At 39.6% G+C, this 16,841-nt stretch overlaps 2 protein-coding genes across 9 annotated transcripts in view; one reads left to right on the top strand and one right to left on the bottom strand.

Annotated features, from left to right (window-relative positions):
- Positions 1–6,668, bottom strand: part of pigu (phosphatidylinositol glycan anchor biosynthesis, class U) — a 78,127-nt gene extending 71,459 nt beyond the window's left edge. Inside the window, exons 1-2 of the mRNA XM_060919185.1 lie at positions 6,494–6,668; positions 6,257–6,321 (exon numbers count right to left, since the gene is read on the bottom strand). Coding sequence (XP_060775168.1) covers positions 6,257–6,321; positions 6,494–6,623 — 195 coding nt within the window. The 5' untranslated portion in view covers positions 6,624–6,668. The remainder of the gene's footprint in view (positions 1–6,256; positions 6,322–6,493) is intronic.
- Positions 6,669–6,690: 22 nt separating this feature from the next.
- Positions 6,691–16,841, top strand: part of si:dkey-6e2.2 (uncharacterized) — an 84,219-nt gene continuing 74,068 nt past the window's right edge. For 3 of the 8 annotated variants that reach the window (XM_060919193.1, XM_060919191.1, XM_060919186.1), the window contains exons 1-2: positions 10,608–12,865; positions 14,937–15,466. In XM_060919193.1, the coding sequence (XP_060775176.1) occupies positions 15,425–15,466 (42 nt within the window). In that variant the 5' untranslated portion in view covers positions 10,608–12,865; positions 14,937–15,424. Of the gene's footprint in view, positions 6,873–10,607; positions 12,866–14,733; positions 14,829–14,936; positions 15,467–16,841 lie in introns of those variants that run through there. The other 5 variants (XM_060919187.1, XM_060919188.1, XM_060919189.1 and 2 more) reach the window with 5 other exon arrangements.

Genomic DNA, 16,841 nt, shown 5'->3' with positions numbered 1-16,841 from the left:
GGGGGCCCGCTGTTGCATTCTCTTGACTTTTCTCTCCCTTTTATTTTACAGACCAACACATCGGACAGAGGGCTGGGGGCCATTTTGTCCCAGGTGGTGGAGAGGGAGGAGTGCCTGGTGCTGTACATCAGCTACAAGCCCTCCATTCAAGAGTCAAAGTACAGCACCATAGAAAAGGAGATTCTGGCCATCAAGTGGGCAGTCCTCACTCTCCGGTACTACCTGCTAGGACACCCATTCACCCTCTGTTCCAACCATGCCCCACTCCAGTGGCTCCACCACATAAAGGATGCCAACACATGGATCACTTGTTGGTATCTGGCCCTTCAGCCCTTTAAATTCAAGGTGGTCCACAGGCCAGGGGCACAGATGGTGGTGGCGGATTACCTCTCCCACTGGGTGGGGTGGGAGGGTCAGCTGCAGGCCGGACAGCTCGCCAGACAGCTCCCCAGCCTGAGTCGGGCAGTGGGGGTATGTGGCATCGGGGGTATGTGGCATCGGGGGCGTGGTTGAGCATCGGCTGTGAACAGCAAGGAGGCAGGTTGAACCAGCAGGTAACATGATGAGGTGCACCTGTGTTGAATTACTGGCTGTCTATTAACCTGTGTCTGTGTGTCTTTAGGACAGCCAGGAACAAGAGAGAGAGAGACAGAGAGAGAGAGAGAGAGAGAGAGAGAGAGAGAGAGAGAGAGCGAGCTCCGTGACACCCCTTGGCATGTGTGTAGTGTGTTTGTGTGTCAATATAATGCCGCTTTTCCACTACAAACGCGGCTGAGTCGGGCTGAGCCGTGCCGTGCTGAGTCGGGCTGAGCGGGGCTGTTGGAGTTGCATTTCGACTACAACCGCGCTGAACCGTGCTGGCTGGAAGTGGGTGGACACATTGGGTGGAGTTAGCGAAAGTGGGTGGACGTCACGTGATGTCGTTAAGCAGCGCAAACAGTGACATCAGTGAGCTTTTAAGCGGTAGTCTCACGACCCGAATAGTAAACAATAAACATGGAGGACATGGAGTCGTTAGTGTTGCTGGTCTTGGTGCTGTGGCTTGTTGTCACTGACAACGCGGACAGATACTGGCAAGAGCGTATAGATGAGGCGAGGCGCATAAGGCTTCAGAAATTCTCGTAATTCGTAATTATTCTCCTTCCGGGTTTGCGGTGTTTACAGATCCCAGCGTGCTCACGGGGCGTGTGTGGGCATGTGAGGACACTCCTCCTCACCAATCAGTGCACAGGGGAGTGTCTGCTCACGCCCCCAGCCTCACTCGGCATGGCTTGGCTCGCTTCAGCCCCACTCCAAAACGGTGTGAGTTTTAGGGGCTAAGCAGGGCTGAAACGAGCTGAGTCGTGCTGGATTTTGGTAGTCGAAACGCGAGCTGTGTCGGGCTGAAGTGAGCTGAAGCGAGCTGAAGTGAGCTGAAAAAGGGTAGTGGAAAAGGGCCATATGTCACCGAAATGTGCTAAAATAAAAAGAAAACACCTATTCTAAAGCCTGCTTCCAGTTCCTCTGTTTCCCATGAATCAAAGAGTTGTTACAGTCATGTATGCAACTTTTAGATAACAGTGAATTCTTATTCAGGATATCTTTAATTTTATATAGCATTGCAATAGTTTTTGACATTTTTGTTCATATATTATGTGTGGTTTCCAACATAATTGATCATCAATTATAGTGCTCAGAAATTTATTTTCATGCACTTTCAGCATCAGTGATCCTAATTTTCACTTTATCTTTGATTTGCCAATTTCCAAATTTTATAATCTTTGTTTTACTTAAATTCAGTGATAATGTATTAATATTAAACCATCCTTTGCCATTCGCTTTCCACTGTATTCAGAAGCGGTTCCAGAGTTTTCCCAGAACAATATAAATTAGTGTCATCCGCAAATAAAACAAATTTTAACAATTCGGACATTTTACAAATATGTGTGTGTGTGTGTGTGTGTGTGTGTGTGCGCGCGCGCGCAAGGTGCCCTGTGATGGACTGTATTCCCTCCATGCACCCAGTACAACAAACGATAGGCTCTGGATCCACTGCAACCCTGACTAGGATAAAGCAGGCACTGAAAATTAATTAACTGATTGACTGCAGGCTAACCTAGTTTGCTTTTTGCTATTCTCCTCATGTTGAGTTGTACAAAAGTTCTTATAGCACTTCTGTGATAGCGGAGCTCCCTGCATGAAGCAGAACTCCATACTTAAGAGAATATGGTTATACATCGACCTGATTTTTGATGGCTTTTGCAACCAAATGACGTACGTGTACCACCACAGGGTGCCCAATCATAAGTGCAAGGCAATGCATCTCAAACACGACCACTGGATAACGAAATTTGTATCTTTATTTGTATATTTATTTAAGTTTTTAATCCAGCATTTCTTTTTAATTTGCTTTTTAAAAAATAAAAATGATGATTTACCAACACATTTTATGGAAAACAGTCAACAGTTTCAGAGAAAACTAGTTAAAATAGTTTTATTAGTCCACTAGCTTGTTGGACAGTTGACAGTTTCTGTCCTGTAAGGGCAATGGATGGATGTAATCACAGGAAGAGTTTTATTGAAAGCACACTAGCAAACCGATCCAAAACGTAGACAAAGGCAGAGTCAAAAAACAGGCAGTGGTCAAGCCAGACACAAACAGGATATCGTAATACAATACTCAAAGTCCAAAACCACAAACAGGGTTAAAAAAAAAAAAAATCAGAAAAGCGATATAAAATACAAGGCTTGGTAACAACAGACGCAGGGTAAGGAGCGTATATTTTGCCAAGTCTGTGTGTTACTGGGAGTCCTTATATGTATGCACTGTGACTGCACTCTAATCAGGAACAGGTACATGGTAATTATTCCTAATGGCACTGCCATGTGCGCCAACATGCGTGGACGTGACAGATGTAACCAGACAACTAGTTGACAAAGTTTGATACTCAATTGTAACTATATAGTAATGATGTAAAGTGAAAATGCTGGTTCACTGCTGTCCACCAGGCACCCAGCAGAGTCACACCATAATAAATGTCATGGTGTTGTTTCTGGCCCATGGCATGTAGTGTCAAAGGAATAACTATGTATTCATAACTGCGATGTGTATCTCATTATTGCTATCGCTTTCACAAGACAATGTAGCATTTTACTGATGCGAAATACACGACACCACACAATTCAATAGTTCATATGCTAGATTATGAAGGCCCTTGCAAATATGTCTGCTCATACACTCATCGAGTAGCCTTATATTATATATGAGCCGATAGCTGACGAAGCACGTCTCATGTACAATGAGACGGAGTAGAATAACTGCTTTATTCTTACCACATTCACTGGATTCTGAGAAACAGAGCATTTTTATTTTCTGCAAATTCAAGAAATAAAAAAAACTTTATACAAAATATCCAACCAAATCATTTCCGCTTAAAATGTAAACAAACCAGCAAAATGACAGTATAAATTTGTGAAAAATGCTATAATAGTTCTTGAAAAATATTTTTTTCTATACTTTTTTACAGTAGATGATGCAAATAGCCCTCTGCATTTAATCCTTCGTTTGTCTAATTTTTATTTCAGTTTTATTTGTTATCTGTTTGACGTTTTCTTGCTCCTGTAACACGTGAATTTCCCAGATGTGGGATGAATAATCTAATCTAATCTAATCTAATCTAATCTAATCTAATCTAATCTAATCTAACCATCAAGTACTTTTATTCCATATTTTGTTGCTTTTTTGGGGTTTTGTTTTCAAGTAGTGTTTTTTATTTCATCCTCAGTTGGTTCAGCAACACAGTCTGTCATTTTGTTTTTCTCTACTCACGGTATATAAGCTGATATCCTAGGAGTAGAGTAGCCAATCAGAGCACGCGATTGCTCATATCCAGTGAATGTGGATATTATAATAATAATAAAATGTGTGTACAACTCGATTTTGTGGAATAACACATACTAATACATCTTATAAAAAACTGGAAAAACTACAAACTTATGAGATAATTAAGATTAAAATAATTACAAATTCAGCCTGTTCACCAGGTTTAAATACTAGTGGTTAGCACGGTCGCCTCATAGCAAGAGGTTCTGGGTTCAAACCCAGCGGCCGGCAAGGGCCTCTCTGTGTGGCGTTTGCATGTTCTCCCCGTGTCTGTGTGGGTTTCCTCCGAGTGCTCCAGTTTCCCCCACAGTCCAAAGACATGCGGTTAGGTTAATATGGGACGTCCTCGGGCTGAGGTGCCCTTGAGCGAGGTACCTAACTCCCGACTGCTCCCCGGGCGCTATTAGCATGGCTGCCCACTGCTCTGGGTGTGTGTGTGTTCACTGCTTCGGGTGTGTGTGTGTTCACTGCTTCAGATGGGTTAAATGCAGAGAGGAAATTTCACAAGTGTGTGATGAATAAAGTTATGCTTTCTTTCTTTAATGAATGTGACTTGCAACCATCATGTAAGCCAGCTCAGAAGCCTTTCTTCTACAAGTTACTTATAATAACTTTTCTGGCCAAAACTCTTGCTTTAAAGTCGGGCGTTCACACAGTAACATAAGGGTTGTTTTACAATCAGGGTACAAAGTTTGTGTCACAGGGGTCCAAAATTCAAATAAAAAAAAAAAACTATCAAATCTGCACTTTTGGAAATTAATACACATATGAACATAGGCATGTGTAATAGTTTGTATTATAACAAGATTAAGTGTACAGGGATGAGAATGGGACATTTAAAAAAAACTCTGAAATGTCCGCCAACTTTCCCACATTTTATATATGAATGTTTTCAAATTCAATGATGGTTTAAAATGTTTATAAACTTTAAGATAACAAATCCCTACAGATATAATTTTATATATATTCTATATATATAGTGAGCGATAATGGAGGTAACCGTAACGATATATTAGATTCCTCCTGACTCTATCTTTGACAATTTAAGTAAAACGTACCTTTGTGCTTTTTGTTTTGATGTGCTCCTGGATGTTTCTAGCTCCTCTGTTTCCATAATTGATCATATCTGAGCACAGAATACACAGAACCTTTCCCGGCACATCCACTTTTCAGATATGTTCCATCAGGCACATCGTCACAGTTTGTGTCCCTATCTGCACGGTAACGCTAATATCGAGCCATGCCCATTGGAAACAGTTCTTTATCCCGTTCGATTTATCGATTTCCCTGGCACGATCCTCATTTTTGCGGTCCAAAACTTTCGCCATATTGGCGAAGTAACTTTGAAAACTAACCAAAATGACTAGCACTTAAGAAGTGATCAAAACCATGTACGTATAGCTTGTTTCTCCGTGAATTGTAGAAGTGAGATGAAACTAGCGCCAAAACGTTGCCGGAAATCGTCATGCGTTGTCGTTAGCATAAATATTGAAGAAAGCAATGACGATTTCCGTTATCACATCTGCAACTAATTTTGTGATGAGCGTTGCCGAAAGATGCTGGCTGGTTGGCGGTCGGTCGGTCCGTCCTGCCTGCTTGTGCCACCACAAGCCTCGCCTTGCGCCGAACCCTAACCCCCCTGAAATTTTCTCAACGGATTTACACGTTTCACAAAAATGACATTTTCAGCAGGAAAAACTCGGAATTCTGCAGATGCGTGGAAAATTCTCATCCCTGAGTGTAGCTTTAAGCAGGGCTGGGAGAAACAAATGAAGTGATTCTCGGAGATGACATTTTTTTTGACAATTCAGAATCCACTACTTCCATAGTGCTTTTATATATAAGGCTGTAAGCTTTGTGTTAGTTGTCTCTAATATTTATGTCCCAATATCTTGACCACATTTTAGGATGAAAATAATCATTTTAGATATGTTATTTTATATTGGAAAAATTAGCTGTCTCGGAGAGGACATTTTTTTTTTACACAATTACATACTAATTTGATCAAAATAGTCTGAAAACTTACTGGCATTCAACATTAAAACTTAACTATGTTTCCAATGATATGGAACCAAATATTTGTTTTATGGTATAAAGAATGATTTAAGTGCATCCCTTTTGGAGCTACCTGTGGTCAAAAAGCACTTTTTCTAAATGACACGAGTAATTTTGGACATATATTGCCATACATTCACCAAAAATAACGTTATCACCAATTTTTTTTTTTTTTGCATGGTAAATAGAGCTATCACAGGGCTACAATAAAACAACCAAGTTTATTTAGTCAAGCCTTTTGATATTGAAGATAAGTGTTCAATGTGATTTTTAGCTTGCGTACCCTGATTGTAATGCAAAAGGATGTAACAGCAGTAAGGTATATTACCATATACTCACTTCATGAAATACATCTCCCGAATACGGTGAGACTCCCAGATCCAGCAAAGCAAGACCCTCCACAACTACAGTAACACAAATATTATTTAAAAACTATTTTAGAAACCAAGTAGATAGCATCTTCTGGAATTACAGCGACTCAATGGAATTCCTGCTGGCTGTGTTGTTCAAAAGACATGCAAGTTAGAGAAGAAATTTAGCTAAGATCTGCTGAAAACCCAACATATGCTACAGTACCTCTCTTCCACGAATTTAGAGGCGATACAACTTCAACCCTGTCAGAGATTAGTGTCGCCAAACTAGACCGAAATAACGCTGCTCTTATTGTTACTGCTAAAATCAAGACTAGTGTTAAGGGAGCCGCCATTTTCAGTTGAGAGGAACCACTTCCCACCCTTTCGTTCAGTGCAGCATGGGAAACCGAGTGTGTTCACCACTGCACTACACTTATTCATGACCTACGAGAAACTTACAGCAGACTACAAGTGCCAAAAAAATAAAGTAAAGCTTCACTTCCTGTCTGTTCCCATTGGTAAATAGGCACTCTGAAAAATACTATCTATTTCGTTCATTTCTTTCTGTCGTTGGAGTTAAATTGTACTAATATAGATACGGGGTAAGTGGCCATTTCTAACACGCTTGCAGTTAGCGCTGCCTAACACAGCGACACAACTCAGACTCCTTGAACGCTAGCTTGCTAGTATTGATTTTAGCTTGCTAGGAGTTAATCCTAACACGTTTTAACACATTAGAACTGTTAATCCTAGCCAAGAACTGCCTGAGGTTGTTCATTTCAGTAAAATTTACTGTTAAATATATTTTTTTTGGGGGGGAATCACTTTTAAGTGTTTATGGAATTAATTTTTGGTTGCTCCATGCTTTGATGCCAGCTACTAAAACCTGGGTTAAATAAAAAATTATTATTATTATTAGATGATAAATTTAAATGATACAACCCCTGGCAAAAATATGGAATCACTACTCTTGGGGATGTTCATTCAGCATTTTTAACTTTGTAGCACACACACACACACACACAAAAAAAAAATCACAGATATGACACAAAACTATTTTTATTAAACAGCTGAACATTCTGGCTTTGTAAAACATACCTAAAATTACACTGCTGTAAATGAAACTTGTAATTAATGATTTTATATATATATATATATATATATATATATATATATATATATATATGAGTGATTCCACGCTTATGGGTACTGAAATGGGGACATGAACTTATTTTTAAAAATTCACCTAAAACCATTTCTTTTTTTACCATCAGGTCACAAAACATGTAATCTTTAATGAATGATATGTTAAAAGATAACTTAAATTTTCTGAGATGTAATAAAAACATATTTATATGCCAAAGTCAAGCCTATGAGTTCCAAAATGTCTGTTACATTACTTCTGTTACGATTGTCCATCTCGCGTCTGTTACAAATTAATTACAATCTAGCTATATACCATGTTAATCTTATTGAAAGAATGTGTATGTTTATTCTACTACACATGTTTATTAATTATATTTGCTAAAACATCACCTTCCTATGTTTCAAAAAGTAATTCTACATTGTTAAAATTGAGAATATATATGTCCACAACACTTCTGTTACGTTCTGACTTTGGCATATAAATATGTTTTTATTACATCTCAGAAAATTAAAGTTATCTTTTAACATATGAGTGATTCCACGCTTATGGGTACTGAAATGGGGACATGAACTTATTCACCTAAAACCATTTCTTTTTTTACTATCAGGTCACAAAACATGTAATCTTTAATGAATGATATGTTAAAAGATAACTTTAATTTTCTGAGATGTAATAAAAACATATTTATATGCCAAAGTCAAGCCTATGAGTTCCAAAATGATGTCTGTTACATTACTTCTGTTACGATTGTCCATCTCGCGTCTGTTACAAATTAATTACAATCTAGCTATATACCATGTTAATCTTATTGAAAGAATGTGTATGTTTATTCTACTACACATGTTTATTAATTATATTTGCTAAAACATCACCTTCCTATGTTTCAAAAAGTAATTCTACATTGTTAAAATTGAGAATATATATGTCCACAACACTTCTGTTACGTTCTGACTTTGGCATATAAATATGTTTTTATTACATCTCAGAAAATTAAAGTTATCTTTTAACATATCATTCATTAAAGATTACATGTTTTGTGACCTGATGGTAAAAAAAGAAATGGTTTTAGGTGAATAAGTTCATGTCCCCATTTCAGTACCCATAAGCGTGGAATCACTCATATCATTCATTAAAGATTACATGTTTTGTGACCTGATGGTAAAAAAAAGAAATGGTTTTAGGTGAATTTTTAAAAATAAGTTCATGTCCCCATTTCAGTACCCATAAGCGTGGAATCACTCACATATATTTGGTGGCACGGTGGTGTGGTGGTTAGCGCTGTCGCCTCACAGCAAGAAGGTCCGGGTTCGAGCCCCGTGGCCGGCGAGGGCCTTTCTGTGTGGAGTTTGCATGTTCTCCTCGTGTCCGCGTAGGTTTCCTCCAGGTGCAGTCCAAAGACATGCAGGTTAGGTTAACTGGTGACTCTAAATTGACCGTAGGTGTGAATGTGAATGGTTGTCTGTGTCTATGTGTCAGCCCTGTGATGACCTGGCGACTTGTCCAGGGTGTACCCCGCCTTTCGCCCGTAGTCAGCTGGGATAGGCTCCAGCTTGCCTGCGACCCTGTAGAACAGGATAAAGCAGCTAGAGATAATGAGATGAGAATCACTCAATGATGAAGAAAAAAATAATGGAATCACCTTGTAATTTGCATTTCTAAAACAAATACCTGCACAATTCTAAATATGCAACTTAATCTGTCATTAAGAGACAGTGCTTGCAGGTTGCCCTTTCTGTGCGGAGTTTGCATGTTGTCCCCGTGTCCGCGTGGGTTTCCTCCGGGTGCTCCGGTTTCCCCCACAGTCCAAAGACATGCAGGTTAAGGCCTCTGCATGCTCGTGCGACAAGGCTTTCGCAGATAGCTTTTCGCAGACAGTTGTAATTTATTGTTGAGCGGGGATTAATAGGCGTGCGCAATGTTATTCACCGGCACAACGCAAGGGGGCGTGAAGTCACTAGGAGTAGTTGGTGGGTGTGGTTAGTGGAGTGTTTATCCTCCGGTTACTTATAATGACTAGAACTGGAGTCGTATAGATGTACGTACTTCCTCACTTCCTTGATCAACCGCTCTTCGTGCTGCTCCATCTTCGCTCGTGTTTTTAAAAATGCCGGTCGTGAAAACAAAACAAACCGGGAAAGTAGGGAAGCGGAAGTGCGTGTACAGCGGGTAGAGTGGACCAATCAGAGCCCTCTTGTCTGTGGCGCTGTCTGCGAGGCTTCTGCGGTGGTCACAATTTTTGGGAGGTGTGCGCAGAGCGTCTGTGAAGGTGGGGGGGCTACGCAGACACTGTCTGCGACACCGTCTGCGAGGACTGGGTTGTCAGCATAAATTGGCCTTTAGGCTAACTGGTGGTTCTAAATTGACCGTAGGTGTGAGTGTGAATGGCCCTGCGATGACCTGGCGACTTATCCAGGGTGTACCCCGCCTTTCGCCCGTAGTCAGCTGGGATAGGCTCCAGTTTGCCTGTAACCCTCTAGAACAGGATAAGTGGCTACAGATAATGGATGGATGGATGGACGGACGGACGGACGGACTTGCAGGTTGCACCTGGCTGATTGAAAGGAAACATGGCCCCAACAAGAGAGCTGTTAGTTGAAATAATGTAAAGGATTATAAAACTCCTTCAAGAAGCTAATTCAACACGGAGTGTGGCAAAAGATGTTGGTTGTTTCCAGTCAGCTGTCTAAAATCTAGAGCAAATACAAACAAAATGGGAAGGTTGTAAAATATACAGTACGGGTAGACCATGGAAGACATCAAAGTGTCAGGACAGAAAACTCAAAGCAGTATGCCTTGAAAATAGAAAATGCACAACAAAACAAATCAGCAGAAATGGGAGTCAATGTTTGACTGAACTGTAAGAAATCTGCTGAAGGAAATAAGATTTACTTACACAAAAGCTAAACTAAACCATCACTAACACCTAAACAGAAGAAAACAAGGTTACAGTTGGCTAAAGAGAAGTCGTCGTGGATGATTGGATGAAAGTGATGTTCAGTGATGAATCATGAATCTGCACTGGCTAAGGAGATTATGCTGGAAATTTTGTCTTGTGCCATTCCAAAGAGAAATATAAAGATTTTTATATTTTAGTATTACATATTATATTAGAAATCTTTAGCTTTATATTATTTTTATTCATCTGTAATCTTTTGTGTTTAGTTTATATTGTAATATAAGATATGTGATTTTATCTTCTGCAATAAAGACCTATTAATGAATGAAAAATGAGTGCCTGAAGAAAATGAGCAAATTTCTGCAGTCATTGATGTTATGGGGTTGCATGTCAGGTAAAGGACCAGGAGCGATGGTCATCATTACCTTCACAGTAAATGCACAGATGTACTGTACATTGAAATTTTGGACACTTTTTCCATTCCGTCAAGAGAAAATAGGTTTGGTGATGAAATCATTTTTCAGGATGATAATGCATCTTGCCACAGAGCAAAGAGGGTTAAAACTTTTCTTCAGCAAAGGCATATCAACTCATTGACAATTGCCAGCAAACAGTCTAGATCTCAATCCGATTTAAAATTTATGGTGGAAATTGAAAAAAAAAAAAAAAAAGGTCCATAACAAGGCTCCATTCTGTAAAGCCGATCTGTCAACAGCTATATGATAAAGTTGGAACCTGTTAGGGCGGTACGGTGGTGTAGTGGTTAGCACGGTTGCCTCACAGCAAGAAGGTTCTGGGTTCGAGCCCAGCGGCCGGCAGGGGCCTTTCTGTGTGGAGTTTGCATGTTCTCCCTATGTCTGCGTGGGTTTCCTCCGGGTGCTCCAGTTTCCCCCACAGTCCAAAGACATGCAGTTAGGTTGTGGGCTGGCCTTGGGCTGAAGTGCCCTTGAGCAAGGTACCTAACCCCTGACTTCTCCCCAGGTGCTGTAGTATGGCTGCCCACTGCTCTGGGTATGTGTGCGTGTGTGTTCACTGCTTCAGATGGGTTAAATGCAGAGGATGAATCTCACTGTGCTTGAAGTGTACATGTGACAAATAAAGCTTTCTTTCTTTCTTTTCTTTCTGCCTGATATAAAATGTTGTTTTTCATTAGTGAAGTCCATGCCTTAAAGAATTCAAGCTGTCATAAAGGCCTGAGGAAGTGCAACAAAGTACTAATTGTGATTTTTATTTATTTTTGGTTGATTTCATATTTTCCCTCATCATTGAGTGATGCCATAATTTTTTTCTTCTACTTGATCAGGAAAAAAAAATTGACACTAATTACAGCAATTCAATTTAATTTGTTTGAGGTATGTTTTACAACCCCAAAATGTTCAGCTGTTAAAAAAGTTAAACAAAAATAGTTTTGTCATTTATTTATTTATTTATGCTACAAAATTAAAAAAAAAAAAAAACCTGACTGAACATCCTCCAAGTGTAGCGATTCCGTATTTTAGCCAGGGGTTGTATTTTGAGATTAAATGAATCAGGATGTTGTATGATTGATATAATATTGCATAATATATATAAAATGAAAATGTTTTTCTTAGGGAATACATTTTTTTTGTAAAACACTGGTTTAATTGTTATGCCACCACACATTTTAATATTTGTTGAAACGTCCCTTAACCATAACAGCACTGATGATGTACACATGTTCTTCATATTCTTATGTATGTGAAACAGATTACATGTTTCAAAGGAGTTCAAATCAGAGAACTGAGGTGCCCAGGTTAACTGTGTGTTCCTGCAAACATTTCCGTGCTAATTTAATATGGAATAGTATGTTTGGGCTCACTGTGTTATTGAAAGAGCTTGAGAAATGTCTCAACATCCTGGCAGACACAACCAGTTTTGGGGCTAAAATGTCTTATTAGTATTTGGTGAAAGAGGCCCTGGATCACTAGCTGTCTTTAAAAAAAATCCAGTTACAGATTAGCATTTCCCCCAGTCTATAACTATGCCCCAGACTTTTCAGATGTCCTTAGATCCTTGTCTTTCAGGTTTGGTTCAAATCTAGTTATGAATTACAGCTATTTGAATAATCCAGCTTTGCTTCCTTAGAATTTATTGATGTATGACAGCCATGTTGGGTCCGTGTATCATCCGATCACACGGACCATGTTGTTTACAAAAGTTTTATTTATTGTTTTTGAGTCTTAAGTTTCACAATCTGCTGAGTAGGTTCACAATACAATTGTGACAATAGGCCAAAAATCCTAAGATTATCTTGCAAAAGCAGGTTTCTCGTATTATCCATAAGATCACAATTTTATGTGGGCAGAGCTAAAAGGTCCAAAATGGGAGCAAGTACATTAAAGCCCCATTATGTGAGATTTTTTTTTTTTCTTGCTCCTGGTCTCACGCTACAGTTACTGGAGTGTAATTCACTTTTGCACCATTGTCGTAAACACAAGTCGTGCTTTGAGCTCCCCCTCTGCACGTGCATTTGTTTACAAGCTGAAGGATCTGGAATCAGCAGAAGCCAAAGAACCATGTCGACTGACCAGGTAGAGTAATACTACAGGATTTTACACACACACACACCAACCCCCCCCCCCCCCCCCCCCAAAAAAAAAAAATTAGCTGCATAGTTTTTTTTGTGAAATTGGAGATTAACACTAACATAAAGTTTTAGTTTTGTTGAAATGCCATGTTTGCATTTTTAGGCCATGTTTGCTTAAAGGTGTTGACTGCAAAGTTGAATTCTGGGCAAAATGTTCTATTTCTATTGCTGTTGGAGTTTCAAGATATTTCGTTGCTGCACACATCATGTATCCTATGTGTGAATGTTTTGTCGAGATAAAATGTGTCCCACATTTTTCAATTCCGGAGATTGCTGAAGCAAGTGAGCAACAAATACCACCATGGGGCGTGTTTGACCTACTTTTAACCAAAAGAAGTCAGCATGGGCAAACATGGTGGACTCCGCTCTCCTGCCAGCTAAAAGCCTGTGCTAAAGAAAAGGAAAGCCTTCCTAGCAAGTGCAACTGCAAGATAGAGCAAGGTTAGATGACCTGTCATTTTTCTGGACAGATAACTAAATCATTCTAGTTAGCGCTTAGCTATCTTAGCCTTAAAATGCATGGGATCGACTCCATGGTCATGAATATGGAGTCATACACCTAATGTTTTGATCTTATAGAGAAAGAAATGATAACACAAAAGCAGTAACAGAGAAAATATATATTCGTCTTCTGTTTCACGAATCTATTCGCAAATGTCCACCACAAATTACATACCTGCGACTCAAAACTCTCCGAGGCCAATGCAGAGTCACAATGTTTTCTGCGCATTGCCATCTTGGTGTGACACAGTTCCATAATTGTGCTAATTAGTTCAAGCTTCTCACGTTCGGCTGTTTCCATAGGACCATACTGTTTACCTCAAGAGGTAGGCTATTCGGTCCCAAAATGGAGGAAAGTGACCATCAAAATAATCAAATCTCGTCTGCATGATATGCTCCTGAGACCCAGAAGAAAAAAAGTTTTTGATATTTAATATATATTTAATTTGATGATTTAAGTGTCATGGTTGAAAAAAAACATGTTACAGCAAAATTCTCAAAAATGTTATTTAAATACTTTTTATTATTTATCCCTTGTGGGGCCATACTGTTTACCTCAAGAGGTAGAATATTCAGTCCTAAAAAGTGACCTTCAACACATCAGAATGATCACATCTAATCCGCATGAGATCCGCATGTTCTTGCAAGACATGCGCAATAAAAAATTTTTTGAAAATTTCAAATGACTTTGCAGTCAGCACGTTTAAGTGTTTGAATGTAGACTATGTGTATACTTGACATGATATGGGCACATATTGCACATAATATACATTAGGTAGTGTAATTTATTACAAGATAGCTGAGAGAGGTTTACAAGGATGCAAGTTTTCAAAGGCTTATTTGGCATGAGATTAACAAAGACTGACCAAACATTTTGGCATGAGATGAATTTATTTATTTGTATGCTAGTCTGAGACGGGACTGAGGTTAGGTGACTTTTGTCATCCGGGAAAACTACAAATCTCCATGAGACAGGAATAACACCAATAAGGTTACAGCCTACATTGCAGTCTTTCATAAATAACATTGGCAGGGATGTACACGCTGCTGTCAGCTTGTCATTGTTTTCCCATTAGCCATGAGACAGATCACTACAGCTACAGTAACAGAACAGTATAAACAGTTTGCAACCCTGCTTTTACTTTGCTTAATTGGAAAGTATAATTCATGTATTGCTACTGGTGTGTGCAGTTTGGATTTTTACAAAAGTTTTTCGATGGCTTTATTGTCAGATTCAACCTCAACTTCAACCTCCTGTGAAATAGGGCAAAGGCAGAGTGGGGGGAGAGGAAGAGGTAGGGGGAGGGGAGGTGGGAACAAGAGGGTCGAGGAAGAGGAGTTAGGTTCAAAGAAGAGGTTGACCTTGATGACCAGAGGAGGTTGCAGGTGAGAAGAACAGCTAAAATGTGGGTTTGTTTATTATTTGTCAATGTTGCTCCATAAAAAGTTTTTTCAGATGCATTTAGATTTTTGCCCAACTAAATTGTTAATAAGACAAATTGTTTATGTTGTAGGCAAAAATCCATTCTCGGACATCTCCTCACAAGGATTTACTACTGGAAAAGGTTATGAACAACTATAAGGCCTAATGTTTGACCTTTTCACGTTATTGGAGGTGCCCCAGAGTCCTGATGTCCCAGATGAGGTACCATCACATTGGTGCACCTGCAACAAATGCAGGGAAATGTCAACAGGCTCTGCTGCTGCCAGACCCCTAAAAACTCTTGAAGCAAAATGGCATATATGCAGCATTGCGTATTAGATGCAGGGGTTTTGCAGCTGTCTCGTGCTGCATGGATCAATAATGACCAGGAGCCAGGAGTGGAGCAGCGACAATACAGGCATGCAGCATACAGACATTTTGTACTGTTGGAGCATGGATACTTGGGTGAAGGCAACAGAGTTGTAATTACAAGCTGCTGTGTATGGAAAATTCATGGGATGCACTTCCTGCCTCACAGGGTCTGGCTTCAGGGTGTGCTGCCTTATATAAACGCTTCTCATGACCTGCAATTGTACAGCCCCAAATCAGAAAAGGTTTTTGGTATGTTGAAAAAGGATGGTATGTTGAAATTGAAATTAAAACTGAAGTCAATGAGTTGTAAATAATCTCTGACGTCATTGTACTCAAAACAATACAAGGGCACATTATTTGATGTTTTACCTCATAAATGTTATTGTTTTTTGTTTTGTTTTTTCAGAATAAACTTATTTGATTCTTACAACACATTTCACTAAAAGTTGGGACGGTAAAGCTTTTACCACTTTGTAATGTTGCCGTTCCATCTCACAATACTTAAAGATGTTTAGGGACTGAAGGCACCAATTGATGAAGCGTTTCAGGTTATTTTGTCCTGTTCTTCCCACTGACTGTAAAAATAATGGACAAAGCCTCTGTGACATCACTAATAGGATTTCTGAAGAACAGGTCTGAAGCTCAAATAAGGAGGGTACAGGTGTCGCCATCTTGGCAGCGCCTGACTCCGCCTAACTCCTAGCTAGTCCATAAATGGAGAAAGGGGCAGGGATAGTGAAGCCTGACCACTGGAATAGTACACCTGGAACACGCCTACCAATCTTGAAGTTAACAAGCTAGCTATGTAAGCTAGCCAACAAACTACTGGCTAAACTAAAAGAATAAGACAGACTAACCTCAATGGCCTTTTTCCAAAAAAAAATCACCAGGCATGTGACCGTAATTGTTAATAAAAACAACTTTAGTGGGGGCGTCGTGGCTCAGGTGGATAAGGCACCATACCATAAATCCGGGGACCCAGGTTCAATTCCGACCTGAGGTCATTTCCCGATCCCTCCCCGTCTGTCTCTCCCGCTCATTTCCTGTCTCTACACTGTCCTATCCAATAAAGGTGAAAAAAGCCCCAAAAAAAACAACTTTAGCGATAATATTTTTCCCTAATAGCTTAGATAACTAACGTTAGCTTGGTAAATAGCTAGCTTGCTAAAAATATTGAAAGGTAAGTACAATATAATAAAGCAAATTCAAATAACTTACAGGTGTAGTAGTGTGTCAAAGTTGTGTTTGCATGGAAAAGCTCAGATGAAAATAGGCAAGGCTCCAGAAATTATTTATTTTCTGAGGTAATGCCAGCTAGCATCTAACAATATGATACAAACCCAGCTGTCACTCAAATTGGCCCCGTCCCTAATTATGCATAAATGTATGGCTCAATATAATTTAAACTATCAAATTATATAAAAATTCACTCCCCGTACAGTTGTCATGAAGGGGAAAACTAGCTATAGAGACCGAAACCATTTTTTGTACGAGGCTGTAAATGGTTTTTTTGCTGTAAAGTTGGACATTTTAACATGGGGTGAGGTGGGGTGTGGGGGGTCCTATGGGAATTGATTCACTTTTGGAGCCAGCCTCAAGTGGCCATTTGAGGAACTGCAGATTT

This window comes from Neoarius graeffei, chromosome 4 (assembly GCF_027579695.1).
Source record: "Neoarius graeffei isolate fNeoGra1 chromosome 4, fNeoGra1.pri, whole genome shotgun sequence".
Lineage (NCBI taxonomy): Eukaryota > Metazoa > Chordata > Actinopteri > Siluriformes > Ariidae > Neoarius > Neoarius graeffei.
This window is presented reverse-complemented; position numbering and strand designations above follow the sequence as displayed.